The 27,067-nt window shown below is 41.6% G+C and overlaps 1 protein-coding gene across 1 annotated transcript in view; it reads left to right on the forward strand.

The window, feature by feature from the left end:
* LOC311147656 (potassium voltage-gated channel subfamily KQT member 2-like) overlaps positions 1 to 26,768 on the forward strand; it is a gene marked incomplete at its 5' end in the record, with an annotated part of 45,008 nt that extends 18,240 nt beyond the window's left edge. Inside the window, 10 exons of the mRNA XM_084184394.1 lie at positions 220 to 315; positions 510 to 604; positions 3,179 to 3,241; positions 3,589 to 3,618; positions 7,328 to 7,512; positions 16,409 to 16,456; positions 17,739 to 17,895; positions 18,173 to 18,304; positions 23,532 to 23,649; positions 24,149 to 26,768. Of these exons, the coding sequence (XP_084040520.1) occupies positions 220 to 315; positions 510 to 604; positions 3,179 to 3,241; positions 3,589 to 3,618; positions 7,328 to 7,512; positions 16,409 to 16,456; positions 17,739 to 17,895; positions 18,173 to 18,304; positions 23,532 to 23,649; positions 24,149 to 25,024 (1,800 nt within the window). The 3' untranslated portion in view covers positions 25,025 to 26,768. The remainder of the gene's footprint in view (positions 1 to 219; positions 316 to 509; positions 605 to 3,178; positions 3,242 to 3,588; positions 3,619 to 7,327; positions 7,513 to 16,408; positions 16,457 to 17,738; positions 17,896 to 18,172; positions 18,305 to 23,531; positions 23,650 to 24,148) is intronic.
* Between the last annotated feature and the right edge of the window lie 299 nt (positions 26,769 to 27,067).

Here is a 27,067-nt window from a genome sequence, read left to right on the forward strand (position 1 = left end):
ATGTTCTGTGTCAATAGTACACTTTAGAGTTGTTGTGCTCTTCAGTGGTGCACTTCAGCTTAGGCAAAACATGGCCTGGTACACACTTGAACTTAAAACATTCGGATAACCATTATTATTATTTTTTAATCTGGTAGTCCTACATTCTAGTTTCAGATGTTCATATTCAAGAGGGTAGAGATATTTTCACAATGTGTTCTCTTTTTCTCGTACACACAGGGTATCCTGGGGTCTGGTTTTGCCCTGAAGGTCCAGGAGCAGCACAGACAGAAGCATTTTGAGAAGCGACGCCAACCTGCTGCTGGTCTAATACAGGTAGCCACACGCACCACCATTGGCCTGGACACACCCACTGACACATTGTGTGACCTTTGACCTATTCTTTTTTTACCTGGTTCTTTCTGACTGATTTTATTGAATTATATATCACTTGTTGGGTCATTGAACATCCTCTGCATCATGACGTTGTCTGTATCACTAGCAAATAACACCATCTGTCTCACAAACAGAATGCTTGGCGATTTTATGCTACGAATCTCACTCGGACTGATCTGCTGTCGACGTGGGATTTTTATGAGGAGAATGTTTCTCTCCCGATGTACAGGTACAGACCATATCTGTTCTCTATACTTTATATAACTTTATTCTGGAAATTAAATTCCATTAAATTCACATGTTCTATTTATCCCTTTAAAACTGGCTAGAGTTTTTGTTATTACCCTTGAAATAACACCAACCAGTCTGGCTTTCCAATTTGAAGTTTAACTCTAATACCTTTCATTTTGAGATACTGCTGGGCTTTGTCTTGATATTCAAAGCACAACTAGTACAGTGCCTTCAGAGAGTATTCACACCCCTTGACCTTTTCCACATTTTGATGTGTTACAGCCTGAATTTTAAATTGATTAAATTGAGATTTTGGGTCACTGGCCTACACACAATACCCCTTAATGTCGAAGTAGAATTCTGTTTTTAGAAATTTTTATAAATGAATTAAAAATGAAAAGCTGAAATGTATTGAATCAGTAAGTATTCAACCCCTTTGTTATGGCAAGCCTAAATAAGTTCAGGAGTAAAAATAAATAAATCAAATGTATTTATAAAGCACTTTTTACATCAGCAGATGTCACAAAGTGCTATACAGGAACCCAGCCTAAAACCCCAAACAGCAAGCAATGCAGATGTAGAAGCACGATGGTTAGGAAAAACTCCCTAGAAAGGCAGAAACCTAGGAAGAAACCAAGAGAGGAATAAGGCTCTGAGGGGTGGCCAGTCCCCTTCTGGCTGTGCCAGGTGGAGATTATAACAGTACATGGCCATTAAGGCCAGATTTATCTCCAATATGTTGAAACGTTCATAGATGACCAGCAGGGTCAAATAATAATCACAGTGGTTGTAGAGGTTGCAACAGGTCAGTACATCAGGAGTAAATGTCACTTGGCTTTTCATAGCCCGGCATTTAGAGGTTGAAATAGCAGGTGGGGTAGAGAGAGAGAGTTGAAAACAGCAGGTCTAGGACAAGGTAGCACGTCCAGTGAACAGGATGTGCTACCTTGTCCCAGACATGTGCTTAACAAGTCACGTAATAAGTTGCATGGACTCATTCTGTGTGCAATAATACTGTTTATAGAAAAGTTTGTGGTCATGCGCACATCCTTACAATCATAGGTGCTGGGCTAATAAAGAATACTAGTAAAGAACAAGAAGGCCCGCACACGGTTAAAGCTCCCAATTCACCTCTTTATTGACAACGTTCCGATCTGAAACAGATCTTCGTCAGGTCAAGCAAACAAACTGAGTGCTCTCTTCCCAAAATATACACATTTCACCACACGTGACCATTATGCACATGACGCATGGTGGGTGTGGAAACGATTAAATTCACTTTTGTGCACAATCAATCATACATTGAGGGGGAAAAAGTATTTGATCCCCTGCTGATTTTGTACGTTTGCCCACTGACAAAGAAATTATCATTCTATAATTTTAATGGTCGGTTTATTTGAACTGTGAGAGACAGAATAACAACAAAAAAATCCAGAAAACCCCATGTCAAAAATTTGCAACAAGTCACTAAAGTATTTCTGCAAAATAATTGGCAAAGCAATTAACTTTTTGTCCTGAATACAAAGTGTTATGTTTGGGGAAAATCCAATACAACACATTACTGAGTACCACTCTCCATATTTTCAAGCATAGTGGTGGCTGCATCATGTTATGGGAACGCTTGTAATCATTAAGGACTGGAGAGTTTTTCAGGATAAAAAAGAAACGGAATGGAGCTAAGCACAGGCAAAATCCTAGAGGAAAACCTGGTTCAGTCTGCTTTCCACCAGACACTGGGAGATGAATTCACCTTTCAGCAGGACAATTACCTAAAACACAAGGCCAAATCTACACAGGAGTTGCTTACCAAGAAGACAATGAATGTTCCTGAGTGGCCGTGTTACAGTTTTGACTTAAATCTGCATGAAAATCTATTGCAAGACCTAAAAATGGTTGTCTAGCAATGATCAACAACCAATTTGACAGAGCTTGAAAATTTTTGAAAATAATAATGGGCAAATGTTGCACAATGCAGGTGTGGAAAGCTCTTAGAGACTTATCCAGAAAGACTCACAACTGTAATTGCTGTCAAAGGTACTTCTACAAAGTATTGACTCGGGTGTGAATACTTATATAAATTAGGTATTTCATTTTCAGAAAATGGCAAAAATTTAACTTTGTCATTATGGGGTATTGTGTGTAGATGGGTCAGACATTTTTTTATTTAATCAATTTTGAATTTAGGCTGTAACACAACAAGATGTGGAATAAGTCAAGGGTATATGAATACTTTCTGAAGGCACTGTAGCTACTTTGAAAATGAATCACTCTGTTTACCTTCTAAGTCTGTCGGAATGATTTAGAAAATAAGCTGCAGACTGCAATATTAGGCTTTCTCAAAGCAGCGTTCTGCGTTTTATCTCATTTTAGAGCTACATACAGTATTCTGTGTAGCAGCGTCTAAGGAAGCGTTCTATTTTGAAACAGTATAATGTTAGGCTTCAATGCTCCAGACTAGAGGGCCACTGAACTTGTTTTTAGAAAGTCCTTTAGAAAGACATGCATTAGCCTTCTAGTGGGATGTATGGTGTATAAAAGATGATGAAAACTGTCTCCACGCTTCTCTCGCCAGACTCATACCCCCCCTCAATCAACTGGACCTCCTGAGGAATCTGAAGGCCAAATCCTTCAGCAGGTCTGAATATACAGTAGGATGAATCTCACCTGAATTCATAGTCTCTTGGTGTCTCAGGGCTGCAGTAACTTAGTGCTAATCACCCGATTAAACCCCGTGCCTTGACAACTCTGTTTCCCTTTTTTGCCCTTTGCCACTTGACAGGTGCTTGCTCACCCAAATGCTAAATCCTGATTATCTTAATGACATATAGCTACCACTGTTGACCTTTTTAGATATTCAGCCTTGTCCTAACCTCTCTGACTTTAGTAACCTAAATAATGCTGCCCATCGGGATTTGTCACGGAAATGCATGTGTGTGTGTGTGTCTCTCTGTGTGTGTCTTTTTCATTTGTCTGGAAACAAAGGAAGGACTCTCAGACAGAAGCCTCCCCCAGGTCTGTTATTCAACCAGCCTTTGTTGTTTTACCAAACACTTCTTCTACCCCCTTTTGGCTTTACTTCAATTCTGCTCAATGCTGCAGAGGCACTCTTCTTGAGGGAGTGTGTGTGTGTGTGTGTGTGTGTGTGTGTGTGTGTGTGTCCCGGAGTAGAAGGGACCAAGGTTTTGATGAGTCTTGTTTTTTTTACAATGTGTGTTAGATATGGATGTACCTCTATGATAAGATCCTCCTTCAAGAACAGTGGCCTTACATTTGCCCACAGTGCCCTAGCTCAAGGGTTCCCAAACTTTTTTATTCAGGCCCCCCATCTATTTCTATGGGCACAAGCACTGTTCATGAAACAAACTGTTCACACACCTCTTGTTGGCAGAGAGAAAAATGTGCAGGTTTAAAGCTTATTTCCTGCAATTCTACACATTTTGCCATGGGGTTCAGAGAAAATGTTGCCTTTTTAAAGCTCATTTTCTTGCAATGTCTAATGTGTATTCATGTGATATTTGATTGACTCAACCATTACAACAAAATCTATGGGCTAAAAAAACTAGCTAAAAAAGTTAGCTGACATGGGCTAGTTGATCTGGACATTTCTGACAAGTTATAAATACAGTAGCTCTCTAAGGTATCCAATGACTGACCTGAGAAGAGGAAAACTGATGATGCACTACCCAATTTCGAAATTGCACCTTGTGCATTCTACTATTACTACCTTCAAGAGTAATTTGAAAGCCGGACTGAGTTCCTTAAATAAATATAAAAAATATATATATATATATATATATATATATATGACCCCTGCGCCACCCACAGTTTGGGAACCACTCCCCTAGCTAAGCTCACTTTGCCCTCACTGCCAACATGAAGCTGTTATCCACAAATCTAGGTCCAGTTCCCAAGATCACCTTTTGAAATGTGTTAATTACCCCACTGGCATAGGGAACACTCTAGAGCAGTGATATATATGAATTTCATAATGGGTCACTGTAAGGCCATGTCTTTGCGATTTGTGCAACGATTACATTTAGCCAATGCTGTAGACTGTACATATTTCTGCCTACTTTGCACTTGCTTTTAGCCTAAATGCCGTAGCTAATTTTAGAATCAGATGTTATGAAACATTTGCATAATGCATAGCAGACTTATGGTTATAAGTGAGCCATTTGTCACAGAAATCCTAACTTCTTGATGGTTTGAACCAGGGGTTGGAACCAAAACTATTTTAAAATTCTGAACAGAACCACCATTTTCTTTGTTACGTTCCAACTAGCAAAATAAAGTTCTGAACCGGTTCAAACCCCCCAAAAGTACCAGTTTATATCGTTCCTTTCTGTTCCTTTTTTAAACCTGTGATCAACAGTTTTTTACATTTAGCTCCTTAAATTACTTCACCAATCAGTGCGGATAGAGCAGGCAAGCTAGTTGTTTACAGCGTGATGGACAGACAAGCTGATATTTTGCGGGTCGGGAGAGAGCGAGAAAGGGTTGAGGAGGAGGCTTGAAGGGCTGGGCATCTTGTGATGACATGCATTATCTGAATTAGGTCCACAGAATTATACCTAGGAGGAGTGGCTTCTATTGAGGAACTTTGAATGCGCTAGCTAGCTAACAAGCTTGCGTGTGCAAAGCGGCACCAGAATTAGAAACACGTCTTACCTTTTTGTAGTTAATAAATCCAACGTAAAATGTGATAACTAGGCCTATAGTATCCTTAACTAGCATTTTGAAAAGTTAATTCATTATTTTCTAGCTAATTAAAAATCTCTCTCCTATCTTCTGAATCATGATTGTAACGTCAGTACAGTAGCCTATGCTTCGGAGGGGGAGGGGCAGGTAGCCTAAACGCGCGCACACAGGCAAAGATTTTCAGTATGTTTCTGAGTGACAGAGTCAGGGCATTGCATAGCCGCTTTGATGCGTTTTTTTGTGGGACCCCCAAAAATGCTTGGAATAACAGTTCTTTTCCAGAACGGTATGGATCACTTTCGTTCCAGATTCTGTTTCTGTTCTTGAAAAATGTATTTATTTTCCTGTTGGGAAGAAGTAGTGGGTGTAAAATCAACGTGAGCCAATGTGCAACCTAAACATGTGTAAACATAATTGGAAAGGAAAAGGCGCAACGCTCGCTCATCATTAAACATTCTTAGTTTTATTAAGTATGTTTATTTTCCTGTTTTAAGTTCTGTTCCCTGAACCGGTTCCATCCCCTGGTCACATCGTCACATCATTCAAATTATATTATAATTTTATTCATTATTGTCTGATTAATGAAAGTACTTCGAATATGTTTTTATGACATCTTCTACCATTCCTCATTCTTGCATCATATCATCCTTTTACTGACCATTACAAGGACATTGTAGGACATGTCCTTGTAAGACATTACAAGGCAAGCCACTTCATTTTCAGATGCACTTAATTCCTCCATCACTTATCTTTTTTGTCTTCTCTACTGCCCACCATTCCACTATCTCTCTCTCCAATGTCCAGTTTTGCCCATTCACACAAAGATGACATGCTTTGTGGGTGCTGCCCGAGAACCTATAGGTACTGTTGCACAGATACTAACATCTGCACTGCAAGTATTTAAGTCTCTATATATCTGTCCTTACTTTCCTATCTGTTCTTATATTTCCCACTTTTGACACATATTCAGCTGAGTAGATGAAGCACATGACTAGCTGACTCTTTTTAATCCCCCTCAGCTATTGAGAATCAGTCAAATGTAACATTTACTTATCCACATAGCATACACAGACATTTACTTTTGCTTTGAAGTAAAAAATCGGAATATTTTCTGCACATTTACCTGAACAGCTTCCTAGAAAACACAGATGTACGTCTTAGTTTTTTGTGACACAGCATTGATTTATTGTTTCTCTTATGCAGTTTTTTCGCTTGTTGGCTTTTTGCTCAGTCAGCCCTTTGACAACTTTTGTTGAAAAGCAAGAAAACAACATGCCTTTTACTTTGGTATCTAACAAGCATTTCCTTTGAAATGATTCCCACGTACAGTACAGTGGAAGACATGATGGTTAACCCTGTCTGCATGACCTGATTTACTATTTGCATAGAGAGATGACAACCCTTCTTTTTCTTTTTGAGGCCTATTACTGTGCTTCCCATGCATGCTTGCTTGTTGCTTCTGCTGCTTGCCTGACCGAATGCTCGACTATGTGCACATGGAAAAGGTTCCTTCCGCTGTAGGACATTGCCTCGTTTTAAGTTACCGTAGAGGTAAGACCTTTAATCGCACAGACATATCTCAACATCACATTACTACTTTATGTATAAGCAGGTATAGATATACAGTAAGTTGCTCCACGTTAACATTCTATATTTATGAGTGAGAATAGCCAAGATGGTCAAGCCTACATCATTACTAAAGTTGACTAAAATGTATTCTTGATTAATAACTGCTTGTTGACACATTGACACTGCCAAGCTATTTTAGTCCGTTTCTCTACCCATATGATACTTGACCTAGACCTAGTGAACCCAGCCTAGACAAGGTGTCCAAAGTAACTCTTCGTCCACACAGCCCTATATTGCTCTTATACTGCACAGTATGCACATGAGTCATATCACCATGGGAACTCAAACCCACAGAATTATCCTTACATCTCAGAAAAAGATGCATCATCCATCCATATCGATCTCCCTCTTGTTTGCTCACTCCGTTCTGTATATCCTTCCCCGCTCCCTGTAGCCGGAAGCCTAGCCTAAAGGACAAGGTGTATCCTTCCAAGATGGCTGGGGCCACAGGGAGGTCCCAGTCCCCTGGGCCTGAAGACGGGGCAGAGGGAGGGCCGAGCTGGAGCTTCACTGACCGGGCCCAAGGGGCCATGCATGCTTTCCGTGCCAGGGGCAGCACCTCGCGCCAAAACTCAGAGGGTGAGGGGATTCTAAATCTGCACCACTGGTTATATGACTACTGTTCTGTTTGATTAGCTTATCTTCTTAAGATAATAATAATAACAATATTGTAGTCTTTTTATATAGACATTGCACAGTTACAAAGTAGGCTATGCAGTGCAGTACACTGTCAGATATGCAAAAGACAAATAAAACATCACAAGTGCACATGCTCACAATGGTATAACACATTTATTGGATGATTGTCCAAGGAGTTAGGCCTAATTAGCTAGGCAGATACTGTATTTTCAAATATAATGCTAGTCAAGAAGATGGCTAGTCAAATAGCTTATCTTCTTGACTAGTATTACATTCGAAGATATGGTATCTGCCTAGCTAATTAGGCTTAACTCCTAGATCAATCGTCCAATGACTATGTTAAACCATTGTGAGCATGTGAACCTGTGAATTCTATTTGTTAACATTCTGTTTGACAAATGCTAGCATTCTGTTTGACAAGCTACTACCTGCCTACCATTCTGTTTGACTAGCCATGTAACTAAATACATTCTGTAAAACTAGTTGTCTACACCAGGGTTCCCCAAACTCGGTCCTGGGGCCCTCCCCTGGGTGCACGTTTTGGTTTTTGCCCTAGCACTACACAGCTGATTCAAATAACCAACTCGTCATCAAGCTCTGATTATTTGAATCAGCTGAGTAGAGCTAGGGCAAAAACCGAAATGTGGACCGAGTTTGGGAATCCCTGGTCTACATAACTAGAACTCTGTTTGACTAGCCATCTAACTGAATACCATTCTGTGAAACTAGTTGTCTACATGACTAGCATTCTGTTTAACTAGACATCTAATTGAACACCAATTTGTTTATCTTTGTCTACCTGACTAGTATTCTGTTTGACCAGCTGTCTACCTGACAAGCATTCTAGCTACTTGACTAGCATTTTGACTTTGACTATCTGCCTGAGAGGCATACTGTTTTCTATCTACAGTATCGGACTAGCAATCTGTTTGACTAGCTACTGTATACCTGGCTAGCATTCTGTTGAACTGCTATTGTATATACCTGTATAGCTTTCGGATTCACTAGCTACCTCCCAAACTAGAAATATGTTTGATTAGCATTCTGTTTGACTATAGTTATCTACTGGACTTACCTTTTTGTTTGTTGTCGTTAGCCCTATGTCCTCAACTTGGAGTTCAGAGGATGTGCAATGATGTTTTACTCTGTGGCCCCATGCCATCTGTCACTTAGCGTGCCAACTGTAGGCTTTGAGGGATGTGCCAATGGCAATTTCAGCCAGTAGTTTTGAAAGTAGTGCTCATGAACCAAAACAGTTCCCCGAAAACGGCACAATTGTGTAATACGTCATCCGCGAGCTGCCCAGTGACGCGAGCCTACCAGATGAGCTAAATACCCTTTATGCTTGCTTCGAGGAAAACAACACTGAAGCATGCATGAGAGCGCCAGCAGTTCTGGATGACTATGTGATCACGCTCTCCGAAGCCGATGTGAGCTAGACCTTTAAACAGGTCAACGTTCACAAGGCTGCGGGGCCAGACGGATTACCAGGACGTGTACTCAGAGCATGCGCGGACTAACTGGCAAGTGTCTTCACTGACATTTTCAACCTCTCCCTGACCGAGTCTGTGATACCTACATGTTTCAAGCAGACCACCATAGTCCCTGTGCCCAAGAAAGCGAAGGTAACCTGCCTAAATGACTACCTCCCCGTAGCACTCACATCGGTAGTCATGAAGTGCTTTGAAAGGCTGGTCATGGCTCACATCAACACCATCATCCCGGAAACCCTAGACCCACTCCAATTCCCATCCCGTCTCAACAGATCCACAGATCTCAATCGCACTCCACACTGCCCTTTCCCACCTGGACAAAAGGAACACCTATGTGAGAATGCTGTTCATTGACTACAGCTCAGCGTTCAACATCATAGTGCCCACAATGCTCAGCACTAAGCTAATGACCCTGGGACTGAACACCTCCCCTGTAACTGGATCCTGGATTCCTGACGGGCCACCCCCAGGTGGTAAGGGTAGGCAACAACACATCTGCCATGCTGATCCTCAACACTGAGGCCCCTCAGGGGTGCATGCTTAGTCCCCTCCTGTACTCCCTGTTCACCCACGACTGCTTGGCCAAGCACGACTCCAACACCATCATTAAGTTTGCTGATGACACAACAGTGGTAGGCCTGATCACCGACAACAATGAGACAGCCTATAGGGAGGAGGTCAGAGACCTGGTAGTGTGGTGCCAGGACAACAACCTCTCCCTCAATGTGAGCAAGACAAAGGAGCTGATCATGGACTACAGGAAAAGGAGGGCTGAACAGGCCCCCATTAACATCGACAGGGCTGTAGTGGAGCGGATCGAGAGTTTCCAAGTTCCTTGGTGTCCACATCACCAACAAACTATCATGGTCCAAACACACCAAGACAGTCGTGAAGAGGGCACGACAACACATTTTCCCCCTCAGGAGACTGAAAAGATTTGGCATGGGTCCCCAGATCCTCAACAAGTTCTACAGCTGCACCATCGAGAGCATCCTGACCGGTTGCATCACCGCCTGGTATGGCAACTGCTCGGCATCTGACTCTAAGGCACTACAGAGGGTAGTGCATACGGCCCAGTACATCACTGGGGTCAAGCTTCCTGCCATCCAGGAGCTATATACGAGGCAGTGTCAGAGGAAGGCCCAAAAAATTGTCAAAGACTCCAGTTACCCAAGTCATAGACTGTTCTCTCCGCTACCGCACGGCAAGTGGTACCGGAGCGCCAAGTCTAGGTCAAAAAGGCTTGTTAACAGCTTCTACCCCCAATCCATAAGACTGCTGAACAATTAATCAAATGGCCACCCAGACTATTTACACTGTACCCCCGCACATTGACTCGGTACCGGTACCCCCTGTATATAGCCTTGATATTTTATTGTTTACTGTAGTTTATTTAGTAAATATTTTCTTAACTCTATTTCTTGAACTGCATTGTTGGTTAAGGGCTTGTAAGTAAGCATTTCACGGTAAGGTCTACACCTGTTGTATTCGCCGCATGTGACAAATAAAATTTGATTTGATATGTTACGTCCTGCATGTATGATATGTTACTTGTTGCAATTCGTATGATAGTTTACGAATTACAATTTGTACAATATGTTGCGAATTTGTAAGTGCTTAAGATCCCGGACTGCATCTTTAATTATGTTCCATTGTCTGGACTAATGTTGCAGTCAGACAATGTAGATGGGATGCAGAGTAAGGTTGCAGACAAAGCATCTTCACAGTATGTACAATCTTATGAGACAGACAAAGGAGATAAATCTCATGTCAATTTGCAGAAAACACAGATGTATTCACCTCTAGCTGCTTTTCAACTGTAACCCCAGTGTTACACAACTAGTGTGTACACCCTGATGTTATACTAGGGAAATTGTTTCCATAGCTAGGGCTCACAGTGAGGACTTGTGAAGAACAGAAACAACAACCACTGCATAATCAAAACAGTTGCTTTGTAAGGTGTTGACGGTCGAAGGTGTAAACCCATGCTCACAGTAAAGCATAGCAGTCGAAACAGTTCTCGCATATGTTATGAAGTGATTGTTGTCATTCAACGAGAGACGACTTGTTTTCATGCCAAACATTTCACATGAGAAATACTGCACCAAACATCTTAAACCTTATTCGAACGGGATTAGTTTTACTGGGGGTGGTCGGGTAATGTAATTATGTGAACGAGCACAAAACACCACATCTGTAATTTTAGTCCCGTCCGAATCTGCAATGTTAAGTCATTTTTACATGGCAGGAGAGTAACAATTCCATCCAGAATAACCTACAGTTTTGTGCCAAACTCCAATGCCCTCTGATAATACTAGTACCGTGCGAATCGGCATCCCTGTATTTTGAGAGAAATGCCTGAGTTTGACAGGTGTTGCTCACGGTTTGAGCAAGACAACAATACATGATTCGATAAATTGAAGGAAGTGCTCGCATATCCTATATATGAAGGGCCTACATGTATGAACTTTTACAGTGAATGCTTTTATTTATATGTTTTGTGTGTATGAATTGAATATTGCCAAATGCATCAGTAAAACATATTGCGCCTATTTAATGTAACCCTTGCTGTTAATAGATGGCAAAGCAGAATACAACTGACCTAAACTTTTGAAAATGATAAGTTCACTTTTTCATCCATAGCCTTAAAACGCATCTCAAGTGCACTGTTTAGCTCATCTGAAGGATGGGGGGCATTTAGGACGTCTACTACGGATCGCTAAAAAATCCAAATGATTATGATCACACTTCATCAATTAAAATATTATGGCGACACTATACCAAAGATGGTTTGGTATGGTTTCGAAACTTGGGAACCAAGCTCGAGTTATCAGTGTAGCCCTGTTATCGCCTGGACTTGTTGAAATATCTTCACGCCTAGAAAAGAACCTCCAGGCTTTCGTCATAACTGTCAATTTATTGAAAATAAAAATAATGACAGGGAACCATCCTCCGAACAACGGACATTCTGGGGTAATAATTACATAATCAACGTTCTCTAGTAATACTAGTCCCGTGTGAATAGTGCTTTAGTTATGTAAAATTGTGTGACTAAAAACCTCCTCGGCAAAAACGTCACAATTAATTACAGATTTCTTGATTTATTTTAGATACACTACATAGCAAAAAGTATGTGGATACCTGTTGGTCAAACATTTCATTCCAAAATTATGGGCATTAATATGGAGTTGGTCCCCTCCACACTTCTGGGAACCCTTTCCACTAGATGTTGGAACATTGCTACAGGGATTTCTTCCATTTCTGCCACGAGCATTAGTGCGGTCGGGCACTGATATTGGGCGATTAGGCCTGGCTCGCAGTTGGCGTTCCAATTAATCCCGAAGGTGTTCAATGGGGTGGAGGTCAGGGCTCTGTGCAGGCCTGTCAAGTTCTTCCACATCGATCTCGACAAACCATTTCTGTATGGACCTCGCTTTGTGTACAGGGGCATTGTTATGCTGAAACAAGAAAGGGCCTTCCCCAAACTGTTGCCATAAAGTTGGAAGCACAGAATCATCTAGAATGTCATTATATGCATTAAGATTTCCCTTCACCGAACCATGAAAAACAGCCCCAGACCATTATTCCTCCTCCATCAAACTTTACAGTTGGCACTATGCATTGGGGCAGGTAGAGTTCTCCTGAAAGCCACCAAACCCAGATTAGTCAGTCGGACTACCACATGGTGAAGCGTGAGTCATCACTCCAGAGAACGCATTTCCACTGCTCCAGAGTCCAATGGCAGCGAGCTTTACACCACTCCAGCTGACGCTTGGCATTGTGCATGGTGATCTTAGGCTTGTGTGCGGCTGCTCGGCCATGGAAACCCATTTCATGAAGCTCCCGATGAACAGTTGTTTTGTTGATGTTGCTTCCAGTGGCAGTTTGGAACTCGGTAGTGAGTGTTGCAACCGAGGATAGAGGATTTTTACGAGCTACGCGCTTCAGCACTCGGCCATCTCGTTCTGTGAGCTTGTGTGGCCTACCACTTCGCGGCTGAGCCATTGTTGCTCCTAGATGTTTCCACTTCACAATAACAGCACTTACAGTTGACCGGGGCATAGCAGGGCAGAAATTTGAAATTTGATGAACTGACTTGTTGGAAAGGTGGCATCCTATGACGGTGCCACATTGAAAGTCACTGAGCTCTTCAGTAAGGCCATTCTACTGCCAGTGTTTGTCTATGGAGATTGCATGGCTGTGTGCTTGATTTTATACACCTGTCAGCAATGGGTGAACTAGACGAATCCACTAATTTGAAGGGGTGTCCATAATTTGAAAAAGTCAAGTGGTCGGAAAATATTCAGACCCCTTGACCTTTTCCACATTTTGTTATGTTACAGCCATATTCTAAAATTGATTAAATAAGTACAAATCCTCCGCAATCTACATACAATACCCCATAATGACAAAGTGAAAACAGGTTTTTAGAAATGTTAGCCAATTTATTACAAATAAAAAAACAGAAATACCTTATTTACATAAGTATTTGCTATAAGACTAGAAATTGAGCTCAAGTGCATCCTGTTTCCATTGATCATCCTTGAGATGTTTCTACAACTTTATTGGACTCCACCTGTGGTCAATTCAATTGATTGGCCATGATTTGGAACGGCACACACCTGTCTATATAAGGTCCCACAGTTGAAGGTCTCACAGTGCATGTCAGAGCAAAAACCAAACCATGAGGTCAAAGGAATTGTCCGTAGAGCTCCGAGACAGGATTGTGTCAAGGGGAAGGGTACCAAAATATTTCTGCATCATTGAAGGTCCCCAAGAACACAGTGGCCTCCATCATTCTTAAATGGAAGATGTTTGGAACCACCAAGACTCTTCCTAGAGCTAACCGCACGGCCAATTCTGAGCAATTGGGGATAAGGGCCTTGGTCAAGGAGGTGACCAAGGACCTGATGATCACTCTGACAGAGTTGGACCTGACTCTCCAGAGTTACTCTGTGGAGATGAGAGAACCTTCCATAAGGACAACCATCTCTGCAGCACTCCACCAATCAGGCCTTTATGGTAGAGTGGCCAGACGGAAGCCACTCCTCAGTAAAAGGCACATGACAGCCCGCTTGGAGTTTGCCAAAAGGCACCTAAAGATCCTCAGACCATGAGAAACAAGATTCTCTGTTCTGATGAAACCAAGATTTAACTATTTGGCCTGAATGCCAAGCGTCACGTCTGGAGGAAACCTGGCACCATCCCTATGGTGAAGCATGGTGGTGGCAGCATCATGCTGTGGGGAAGTTTTTCAGCGGCAGGGACTGGGAGACTAGTCAGGATCGAGGGAAAGATGAACAGAGCAAAATACAGAGAGATCCTTGATGAAAACCTGCTCCAGAGTGCTCAGCACCTCAGACTGGGGCGAAGGTTCACCTTCCAACAGGACAATGACCCTAAGCACACAGCCAAGACAACGCAGGAGTGGCTTCAGGACAAGCCTCTGAATGTCCTTGAGTGGCCCAGCCAGAGCCCGGACTTGAACCCGATCGAACATCTCTTGAGAGACCTGAAAATAGCTGTGCAGCAACGCTCCCCATCCAACCTGACAGAGCTTGAGAGGATCTGCAGAGAAGAATGGGAGAAACTCCCCAAATACAGGTGTGCCAAGCTTGTAGCGTCATACCCAAGAAGACTCGATGCTGTAATCCCTGCCAAAGGTGCTTCAACAAAGTACTGAGTAAAGGGTCTGAATAATTATGTAAATGTCATATAAAAAAATAAAAAAATGTGTTTTTTTGGTTGTTTTTTAGCAACAATTTCTGAACCTGTTTTTGCTTTGTCATTGTGGGGATTGTGTGTAGATTGATGAGGAAAAATAACAAAGTAATCAATTTTAGAATACGGCTGTAACGTAACAAAATGTGGAAAAAGTCAAGGGGTCTGAATACTTTCCGAAGGCACTCTATATACAGTTGAAGTCGGAAGTTTACATATACCTTAGCCAAATACATTTAAACTCAGTTTTTCACAATTCCTGACATTTAATCCTAGTAAACATTCTGGTTCATCCTTGGGAGCAATTTCCAAACGCCTGAAGGTATCACGTTCATCTGTACAAACAATAGTATGCAAGTATAAACACCATGGGACCACGCAGCCGTCATACTGCTCAGGAAGGAGACGCATTCTGTCTCCTAGAGATGAACGTACTTTGGTGCGGAAAGTGCAAATCAATCCCAGAACAACAGCAAAGGACCTTGTGAAGATGCTGGAGGAAACCGGTTCAAAAGTATCTATATCCACAGTAAAAAGAGTCCTATATCGACATAACCTGAAAGGCCGCTCAGCAAGGAAGAAGCCACTGCTCCAAAACCGCCATAAAAAAGCCAGACTACGGTTTGCAACTGCACATGAGGACAAAGATCGTACTTTTTGGAGAAATATCCTCTGGTCTGATGAAACAAAAATATAACTGTTTGGCCATAATGACCATCGTTATGTTTGGAGGAAAAAGGGGATAGCTTGCAAGCCGAAGAACACCATCCCAACCGTGAAGCACGGGGGTGACAGCATCATGCTGTGGGGGTGCCTTGCTGCAGGAGGGACTGGTGCACTTCACAAAATAGATGGCATCATGAGGAAGGAAAATTATGTGGATGTATTGAAGCAACATCTCAAGACATCAGTCAGGAAGTTAAAGCTTGGTCGCAAATGGGTCTTCCAAATGGACAATGACCCCAAGCATACTTCCAAAGTTGTGGCAAAATGGCTTAAGGACAACAAAGTCAAGGTATTGGAGTGGCCATCACAAAGCCCTGACCTCAATACTATAGAAAATGTGTGGGCAGAACTGAAAAAGCGTGTGCGAGCAAGGAGGCCTACAAACCTGACTCAGTTACACCAGCTCTGTCAGGAGGAATGGGCCAAAATTCACCCAACTTATTGAGGGAAGCTTGTGGAAGGCCCAAGTTAAACAATTTAAAGGCAATGCTACCAAATACTAATTGAGTTTATGTAAACTTCTGACCCACTGGGAATGTGATGAAAGAAATAAAAGCTGAAATAAATCATTCTCTCTACTATTATTCTGACATTTCACATTCTTAAAATAAAGTGGTGATCCTAACTGACCTAGGACAGGGAATTTTTACTAGGATTTAATGTCAGGAATTGTGGAAAACTGAGTTTAAATGTATTTGGCTAAGGTGTATGTAAACTTCCGACTTCAACTGATTGTGTGTGTGTGTGTATGTATATATGTATGTGTGTGTGTATGTATGTATATATATATATATATATATATATATATATATATATATATATATATATATATATATAATGAGCAAGCTGATCCTCATGAGTTGTGTTTGTTCTCCTCTGCGGCATGCACGTTAAAGTGCTGATTGAAATGCAGGATGAAGACTTTGGACTGAAGAGTTCTCCAGGTTAGATACAGCCCTGGCCTTAGTATTACTAGCTAACTAACATTTATGATGAGGACCTATTTCACATTATGTTGTTATTCTTTAATGCTATAGAGAAATACATAATGATGTAGAACATTCTACATCAGTCTCTTAATCAAATAATAAGTTGTAACTCTTGTAACATAACACTTAAATTGCATTGCTTTTTTCACATTATACCTATGCATTGTATGATACTATAGACCTATCATAGATACAATGTAATAGTCATAGTAAAGATTTCAATGGCTTAACATTTGCCATCTTACTATTTTCCTTCATGCACCCATACATGAGAATTTACTGAGGATTCCGTACGTGGGTTCACGTGTTGTTTTGGCATTGTTTTATAAAATACCTTTCATTTTGTTTATGCCATTATTGTATATCTCTCCTCTCCTTTTCTTTGCAGCAATTGAGGGGTTAATAAGTAAGAACTAATTCTATTTTATTGGTTGGCTGTAGGGAAGAAGCAAAAGCACAACGTATGTGTTTATAGTCACATTCAGAAATGACAGTACGCCTGGAAACCATGCATGTCCAAATTTGCTGAACTTTGCTAACTTTACTTAAATCCTCTGTCCAAAGGAATTCATGCTATGCTATAGTTGTTATGACTGCTTATGACAACTCATAAGTCAATTATCATTGAGTTAAGTTACCTGTTTGACAGAGGGTTCAAGTTAATTGTTACCAACAAGTATAACCAAGAGGTAACTTGTAAATAATTCTAAAAGTAATGCGTTCAGCTTGTTCCTGATTTAACATGCATGAAGAAACCTTAATTTCCTCTCCTAATTTTTCCCTGAACCCTTTTAACAATGTACAAATATAGACCAACAAGCAGTATGCACTACAGTACAGACCAATACCGAAAGGACTTAAATAGCCTGATTGTTAGCCTTGCTAGCTTGAAATTTCTATTGAGATGACTAGATACACTGCTAGCAAAACAGGCTAACGTCATGCATGGCTGTGGAGTCATTGGTGGTGGACGGAGGGGACCTCATCAGAAAGCATTCTTGACTTTAACTGCCCCTGTCCAGTAGTAGATCCCTCAATTCCTGCATTCAGTCTTTTTGTTGTTTTTTCACAAATAAATACTGTTGAATTCCACCAATGCTATGGTATGCTAACAGTGCTAACATTCCACACTGGCTTGGAACCTCTGAACTGCACTGTTGAAGCTAACGGCTATGCACCAACTTTGCTTGGCTTAATCCGGATACAATAACGGTGTTACAGTATGTATGGGAGCCAGCGGTTGAAGCTTTGACATTGTGGTTGATGTGGTGTCCTTGTCTTTGCTCCATAGAGGCTTGCCTCCCCGGGGAGGACATTGGGGACGATAAGAGCTGTCACTGTGAATTCCTTCAAGATTTATCTCCTGGGTTGAAGGTCACAATCAGGGCGATAATGTAAGAGAGAGGTTTTATATTCACTAAATACCCGAAGAACCTAGTGTCTTGTGCAGAAATTATAACTTTACGGTGTCTTCTTCCTTTGGTTTTTAAAGGCGGTTGGCCTGTTTATGAGTTTATGAACATGCACGCAGTATGATTGGATTATAATACATTTGATAGAAAATCTGATTCTATTCTTCTGAATGATTACCGTACCAAAGTGTGTCAACAGCTGCTTTTGTTTTGAAAAATACATGCTTCTGTTAAATGTTTTCCTAAATGTCTGCTTCAGCATCATGAGGTTTCTGGTGTCAAAGAGGAGGTTTAAGGAGAGCCTACGGCCATACGACGTGATGGATGTGATCGAGCAGTACTCCGCAGGCCACTTGGACATGCTGAGTCGGATTAAGCAACTACAGTCCAGGCAAGACCCCCCATTATTCCCTTCACCGATCCAGTCACACACCCTTTCCCAGCATAGCTCGCATTTAATGTACCTCAAAACAGACTTGTGTTCAAATAGTAATTGTTTTGTTCTTAATGCCTTAGCTGTGCTTGATTGAGCATGCCTGGCACAATAGGATCAATGGAATAGTCCCAAATGTACAAACCCACCCATCTGGCACTGAAGGCTTGCTCAATAAACACTCTAAGTATTAGAAAGTAAACTAAAATACTATTTTAGGCGGGAATAGAAGAAAATAAATATATACTATTTGAACCCAAGTCTGTCTCAAACATCCACAGACCCACCAGGTTTTCATCAGTAGACACACATTGACAGCTGTCACTCTTCACCAGGGCAATTCAATTACCAGCCCTGGAGTGCCAAAGTTCTGCCGGGAGTATTTCTAGCCTGGTAGTTAATTGATGCATAATTCTCATTGATTGGCCTGAGACATTACTTACCTTGTGTCCCAGGTCTGAATTAGTCCTTGATTAGAAGGAAAAAAAGGGAAGGCTGCGCTACCAAAGGAAACCGCCCCGTTCTGCCCCCCTGGATGCCTCTTACCCAGAGCTAAAGAACCTAATGATGTTTCTTTACCTCTACTTTATGTACAAATGTGTGTGCTCACCCTCCCCTCACTTTATAGTTCTCACTTTACTCACAGTCAATCGTGAAGGATAATTCTTCACGTTTTACCAGTGAAATGGCTATGCAGCATCTGCATGACAACCATTTGATCTCAATCAATTTCATGGGAATATGCATTTAGGTATTGTTCTTGAATTATATAGGCCTAGGCTACAGTGTTGTTTCGAAGTCCAGTGTGGTTTTGCATTATAATAATATAATAATAATATGCCATTTAGCAGACGCTTTTATCCAAAGCGACTTACAGTCATGTGCGCATAATTTTTTTTTTTACGTATGGGTGGTCCCGGGGATCGAACCCACTACCCTGGCGTTACAAGCGCCATGCTCTACCAATTGAGCTACAGAGGACCATTATGTACAGTGAACGAATTTCATAGCAGATGGTGTTAACAACCTGTAGCCTACCTGTGTTCAATCAAAGCACATACTGTATTTTGCCTAGTGGCGCGTGCTGCGCAAAAATCTGACCATTCGCACAATCATCCTAAAATCTCCTAAGAAATGAGGTGGTGTTTTTCGTCTTACAGTAACATTATGCTATATTACAGTGGAGAAAAAAAGTATTTAGTCAGCCACCAATTGTGCAAGTTCTCCCACTTAAAAAGATGAGAGAGGCCTGTAATTTTCATCATAGGTACACGTCAACTATGACAGACAAATTTAGATTTTTTTTCTCCAGAAAATCACATTGTAGGATTTTTAATGAATTTATTTGCAAATTATGGTGGAAAATAAGTATTTGGTCACCTACAAACAAGCAAGATTTCTGGCTCTCACAGACCTGTAACTTCTTCTTTAAGAGGCTCCTCTGTCCTCCACTCGTTACCTGTATTAATGGCACCTGTTTGAACTTGTTATCAGTATAAAAGACACCTGTCCACAACCTCAAACAGTCACACTCCAAACTCCACTATGGCCAAGACCAAAGAGCTGTCAAAGGACACCAGAAACAAAATTGTAGACCTGCGCCAGGCTGGGAAGACTGAATCTGCAATAGGTAAGCAGCTTGGTTTGAATAAATCAACTGTGGGAGCAATTATTAGGAAATGGAAGACATACAAGACCACTGATAATCTCCCTCGATCTGGGGCTCCACGCAAGATCTCACCCCGTGGGGTCAAAATGATCACAAGAACGGTGAGCAAAAATCCCAGAACCACACGGGGGGACCTAGTGAATGACCTGCAGAGAGCTGGGACCAAAGTAACATAGCCTACCATCAGTAACACACTACGCCGCCAGGGACTCAAATCCTGCAGTGCCAGACGTGTCCCCCTGCTTAAGCCAGTACATGTCCAGGCCCGTCTGAAGTTTGCTAGAGTGCATTTGGATGATCCAGAAGAGGATTGGGAGAATGTCAGATGAAACCAAAATATAACTTTTTGGTAAAAACTCAACTCGTTGTGTTTGGAGGACAAAGAATGCTGAGTTGCATCCAAAGAACACCATACCTACTGTGAAGCATGGGGGTGGAAACATCATGCTTTGGGGCTGTTTTTCTGCAAAGGGACCAGGACGACTGATTCGTGTAAAGGAAAGAATGAATGGGGCCATGTATCATGAGATTTTGAGTGAAAACCTCCTTCCATCAGCAAGGGCATTGAATATGAAACGTGGCTGGGTCTTTCAGCATGACAATGATCCCAAACACACCGCCCGGGCAACGAAGGAGTGGTTTCGTAAGAAGCATTTCAAGGTCCTGGAGTGGCCTAGCCAGTCTCCAGATCTCAACCCCATAGAAAATCTTTGGAGGGAGTTGAAAGTCTGTGTTGCCCAGCGACAGCCCCAAAACATCACTGCTCTAGAGGAGATCTGCATGGAGGAATGGGCCAAAATACCAGCAACAGTGTGTGAAAACCTTGTGAAGACTTACAGAAAACGTTTGACCTGTGTCATTGCCAACAAAGGGTATATAACAAAGTATTGAGAAACTTTTGTTATTGACCAAATACTTATTTTCCACCATAATTTGCAAATAAATTCATAAAAAATCCTACAATGTGATTTTCTGGATTTTTTTTCTTATTTTGTCTGTCATAGTTGACGTGTACCTATAATGAAAATTACAGGCCTCTCATCTTTTTAAGTGGGAGAACTTGCACAATTGGTGGCTGACTAAATACTTTTTTTCCCCACTGTATATTCAGTTCTGTTATGTAGAATACTAATGAATAATTGATTCAGCTTTGATCTAACTTAATTGAACAAGCACCATTCTCAATTCATCATTGAAATTTGGCAGAGTATCCTGTTCTCTGGGCAGCCGAACGAATCCCGCACATGCGCAGAAGCTTCAGTTGTTTATCTATTGGAAAAAGAGGCGTCCAGAAAATTTGGCAATGCAGCCACTCCGAAAAGGGAAACCAGAAATGTTTTGCCCCACTTCGACCGTAATTGAATAGCCCTGCATAACTGTCCAGGCTTATTCAGTCTGGTGGAGTATTGCATATAGAAATGTAGAGCATAGATTTGACATTGTCTTGTCACTGGATACTTTGTTGTGTCACTGGACACATGCATGTTGTGATAACCACTGAACTCACATCCACTCCTATGTGCTATGCCTTCCTCTGGTACATATCCCAATGACAGACACATTTAAGTGATGTTTCATAGCTTGGAACAACTTAAATACTGTTCAAGTGAATTAACAAGTCAAGGGAAATGTCGAGTTCACATATTTCTCTCCCTCAAATAAGTACCACATTTTTTTTTTTATTAGATGATAGATGTCCAACACATATGTAAATATATTCCAACAATGAAACTGTAGGCCTATGTGTACATTTCGGTTAAAACAACCAATAGGGGCTATTTTCCTGAATATTTCATAGCTAATGTGGTTCTTTATTTCTCTCAACAACCCAGTCACACAGCTGTGAGAAAGTAACACATGTTAGATCTATGTTTGACATAAATAAAGAACCATGGTAGCTACAAAGCTTTTGAGAAGCTCACCTCTGATTCACTGTGTGAACTACATGTATGGAATATATTCTGACTTATTTGTCCATATATTTGATATGGTCAGATTCCCATGTGTTGCTTCATTTTGCATTGCGCTCACATCTTCTCTATGTGCCTTGCCAGGGTAGATATGATTGTGGGGCCTCCTGGCCCATCTACTCCTCGCCATAAGAAGTCTACAGAAGGTCCTAGGTTAAGTCACTAGACTGCACTTTTCCTATACGTAAATTACTGTAGAACGTAAGGAAATTCTTATGTCATGTTGACATAAAGGCTGCATAATGCGCATTAGCCACAAGAATGATAAAATGCCTATCCTAATTTGTAACGATGACAGATAATGACAACTGACTCACACAATTGTGTCATAATTGTGTAGTGGGTTATCATGACCTGTTATAACAGGTATTAGGTCACTCTGCTACATAGAACGGTTATACGTCTTTACGTCAATTGGGGCTCTAGTAAAGTGCTATCAATTTTGATAAAAAAGAACCCTTTTGTAACTCAGGCTACATGACGGCTCATTGTATCACTCAAACTAAAGCCTGATAGACCGAACCATGTCTTTAGACAGTAGACTTCTGAGTGAATTTACATACAGTATGTCAAGTAAGACTAAAAAACAGAAACAGTAGATTGAGAAATCCCTCACGCTATTCTTTCATAATGTTTGTGGATATTTTTGTGGAGGAAATGTGGGCCATAGTTTATAGTGAGAGTGGTAACACTTAAAGCATTCAGGCAAAATGCATTGTAAGACTTGACATGAGCATATATGACCCTACCCTTTATAATCTCTTATACTGTAATCATCTCATAATGATACAGACTAAATAAGAGACAGTTTGAGACAGTTTAAGTATGTATCCATAAAGAGACATAACATATTACAAACCTTGATATAAGACATTATTAAAGGCTTGTACATGCTTAAAACAAGTTATAAAGCATTATACCTGAAGTTTAAAATTGTCACTGAATTGCTCTTTTCATGTCCTTCAATATGTTTATTTCCATTGTAAATCAGTGTCTTATTCTTTTTGAACAAAAGGCCAATAGCACACACGCACAGGCAAAGGGCTGAGTCATGTAGCCTAACACAACAGGGGTTTGACAAGGCTGCTTTTGTATCGGAGAAAGAGGGAGAGCTCCCCTGTTAGGAAGCAGTGGAAATGAAGCATGAAACATAGTGAAGCATGCCACATGATGCATTGTCTCCTCGTTTTCATAGTTGTCGTTTTTTCCAGTCAAGAATTGTTGAGGCCTGGAACTCACCATTTCCAGTATACCAACATTTACATTTTCAGCATCAAAGAACATTATCATTCTTCAGCACCAATTCCATATGCACTCTCTACAGAGACCAACCTCTCACTTCACCTACATGAGTCTAGTTTTGTCTTACCATTCTAATTGTATCTAACCCTTATTCACCTGCATCACTAATCCAGAGGGGGAAACGTAGTTTAAATTGTGAAGTTAGTCTACTCTATAATGTTTCCTTTTGCTAAAAACACAACTCTTTGACTCTCTGGATCAAAGCAATAGCTTTATCCTCGATATTGCTTTCTCTAAATGCCAGAGTGGACCAGATTGTTGGTAAAGGTCCTCCAGATAAAGGTGCCAAAGGTGGAGGTGACGGGGAGAAAGAGGAGGAGGACCCCAGCATGATGGGACGTCTGGTTAAAGTGGAGAAACGGGTAAGCCAGGTGTTCTTCTGATCTCAGTCTCTCTGTCCTAAACAGTCCACGCTCTTGGTAGAAATGCCCTTAGAGACTAAACACACCGTGTCGACGAATGGTTAGAAGTAGCGGGGTGGCAATGCAACATGTTGAATCGCCACAGTTTGTCAACTACCAGCAGGTGATTCTAACCCACTGTTTTTAGCCGTTCATCTTTGTTGAATCGCCACAGTTTGTCGACAACCAGCAGGTCATTCTAACCTGCTGCTTTTAGGCGTTCATCTTTGTGTTGTGTAATCTGATCTAGGATCAGATTACCCTCCCCAAAGCAGGTGATTCTAACCCATTGCTTTTAGCCGTTCATCTCTGTGGTTTGTAATCTGATTACCCTCCCCAAATTCTAACCATAACCGTTTGGGTGTGAAAAGCCCAACTGACCTAAGATCAGTGTCTATGGGCATCGTCGTGCTACACAACAGTATGCAGAGGTTCCATGGGACTCTCCCTCTTCCTGCAGGTGGGCTCCATGGACAGAAAGCTGGATTTCCTGGTCAACGTGTATGTGCAGCGCATGGGCATCCCGCGCTCCGAGACAGAGGCCTATTTCAACTCCAAGGAGGCCTACCCGGCGCCCCCTTATGTTAGCCCCGAGGATAGCAAGAAGGAGAAGGAGAAGCAGGAGCAGGAAAAGAAGGTGAAAGAAGAGAAGGAAGAGAAGAGCTGCTCCGCCGCCGAGGTCCTCCGCTCCATGGGCTCCGTGGAGAAGAAGAAGTGCTCCCCAGAGCCCAGGTCTTTGGGCACGCCCTCCGGCAGCCGCAGCCGCCCCTGCACCTCCTGGGAGCACCAGCTGCAGCACCCCCTCAGCCAGCCCGCCTGGAACAGCAGTGTGGCCAACACCCCCTCACCTGTAGGGGGGGGCAGCGGAGAACCCTCCCCCTCCCTGTTCCTCCTGCCACCCCCTCCCCCGCCCATCCACGAGCGCTCCTCCTGGGCAGGAGGGGGCAGTAGCCGGGAAGGCTCTTCCCAGGGCAGGAAGCGCAACAGGAGGCAGAGGCGTCAGCCAGACGTGGCCCCGCTGCCCGCCGCTGAGAGTGACACGTCCCTGTCCATCCCATCAGTGGACCATGAGGAGCTGGAGCGCTCCTTCAGTGGGTTCAGCATCTCCCAGGCCAAGGAGGACTTTTTTGGGGCATCGTTCTTCAATGGGGCGGCAGGGGCGGTGGCAGAAACGGGAGCAGGGGCATCGCTCTGCGCCAGGGTTAGACCCTTCATTGCGGAGGGTGAATCAGACACAGACTCTGACCTGTACACCCCTGGTGCCCCCTCACCCCTCTCCTTCAGCGGTGAGGGGGCAGGGGGGTATGGAGACAGAGTCTGGCCGCCTCTCAAGTAGGCTAGGATTAGAATTACTGGCCCTTAGAGAATGAGCTGGGATGGATTGAGATATGAGGGAATGATTAAGAAGATTGCAAATGTTAACACTTGTCACTGATACTTTCACAAACAAAAAATGGCCCAATTGAATCTGTCTTGTGTGATTGTATGTGTATGACATTGAGGTATTCAGAGTTGTTTTAGATAGGGTGTGCAATCACCCGAATGCTTGATTTGATGCTTTTCATTTGAACTAAAGCTGATAAGTTAAAAGATGAACATCTCCTGCGCTTTCTGAACACTCAGTGATTTCTCTGGACCAAAAAACGTGGGGAGATATTGGAAGATATGTCAATACAGTAGCCCAACAGTAGGCTATACCTACAAGTCACCTACTGTATGTTTAGGTTATGCTGAAAACGATCACTGCCTTGTGTTGGTTTTATTCCAGTATGACACCATTTTATTAGAATGTAATTGTTGCTAATTTTTTTCCATTATGAATACGGCGCTCAGTTAAATCAGTGGCATCAGTATATTATTTAATAATGACTTTTTGCGGCAAACTCAATATAATTCTACAGGCCCAACTAATGTGTTGATGGGTTGTGTGCTGTGGTTTATGTATGGTAGTCCTTGGTAGAAAACATTATTGGAAACAAATTATAGGAGAATAGATGCAGCTGCACAACCCTCCCTAAGCATATGGTCTTAAACAAAGTGCGGACTCCTGGAAATGCATGCCTTAATGAGTTCTGCAAAGTAATATACAATGCACAGTTCTAGACTCACTTTTATTTAACAGCAAGATGACAGAGCAAGATGACAAGATTCACATGACATGATTTCTAAGTTGTTGTAGAACTAAGACACAAGCTAGTAGATATGCTTTATACTTTTGAGTTTTTCAGCAATAATATCTTACACTGGTGTCTCTTAAATATGTAAAAAAGTCCATTTTGAGAGAAAATAACTGCACATAAATATGCATAATAAATAAACTGCATGGCATGTACAGCAGAACAATTGCTTTAGATTGAAAATGTATGACTATGGCAAATAGGAACCAAACTAAAACACATTCCTCAACCATTCCACAGATGATCGACAAAGTGGGCAGAACAGGAAAATAAAAGCAAGCAACAATGCATGACTGACTTCAACTTAAATATATAAGTAATGGGGCTAAGAATTTGGAACATTTCTATAAATGCAGTCTTGCTTGCAAATGTTTCTCTTTTCAGGCAGATTATCAGATTCATTCAAAGAATATGCACACTTTAGTAGTTGCTAGTTATAAGTTCATGGCACTGAATGAGACCGAAGAAAACATGCATTTGAATGTTACCCCAATGCACTAACTCACACATTTTCTATATGTTGTTCTTCAGTTTCATGTTCATAATTCAAATTAAGAAAAGAGAGCAGAACTAGAAATGCAATTTAAAAAAAAGGTAAGAATAAGCAGGCAAGCATTGTCAATATGTTTAGTAGCATCAGAGGTCCATCATCAAAGCCTTAATTACTTTCCCCAACTGAGACTTAAATGTTACTGTCAGAACCACCATTTTGCCTTTTTTGTCCATTCCATTACATGAAGCCAAAATACTGCAAAGTCTCAACCACTATACAAGGCACTGTTCACAACTATAGATAAAAGAGCAATGTTATTTGTCCAAATATATGCTTGACGGAATGTTACAACCCAAAGAAATTACCACAGCTTTTACATCTGTAATATCTGTAGTTATGTACCTGCATTGACAAAAATAAACTTTGTACATCACTGGGATTGTGTTGAGGATTCTTCTTTCAGTTCAAGGATGAAGACCAATGACCGTAGCTCGGAATCCACACAGAATATTGCTCAGTTTCATTATTGTTTCACTTCATAATGAAACAATAATAATATTTTTGGATTCCAGGCTTTCACAAGTCATAGAACCAGAATGGTGTAATGATGACCAAATATCACTAGAGGGCAGTCAAGCCTATTTGTATTTTGGCCTTCTCCCTCTCAGTTCACGTTAAAATGTACACTCCATGTGAAGAACATGAATGT

The sequence above is a fragment of the Coregonus lavaretus genome (genome assembly GCF_964263955.1).
Source record: "Coregonus lavaretus genome assembly, chromosome: 20".
Lineage (NCBI taxonomy): Eukaryota > Metazoa > Chordata > Actinopteri > Salmoniformes > Salmonidae > Coregonus > Coregonus lavaretus.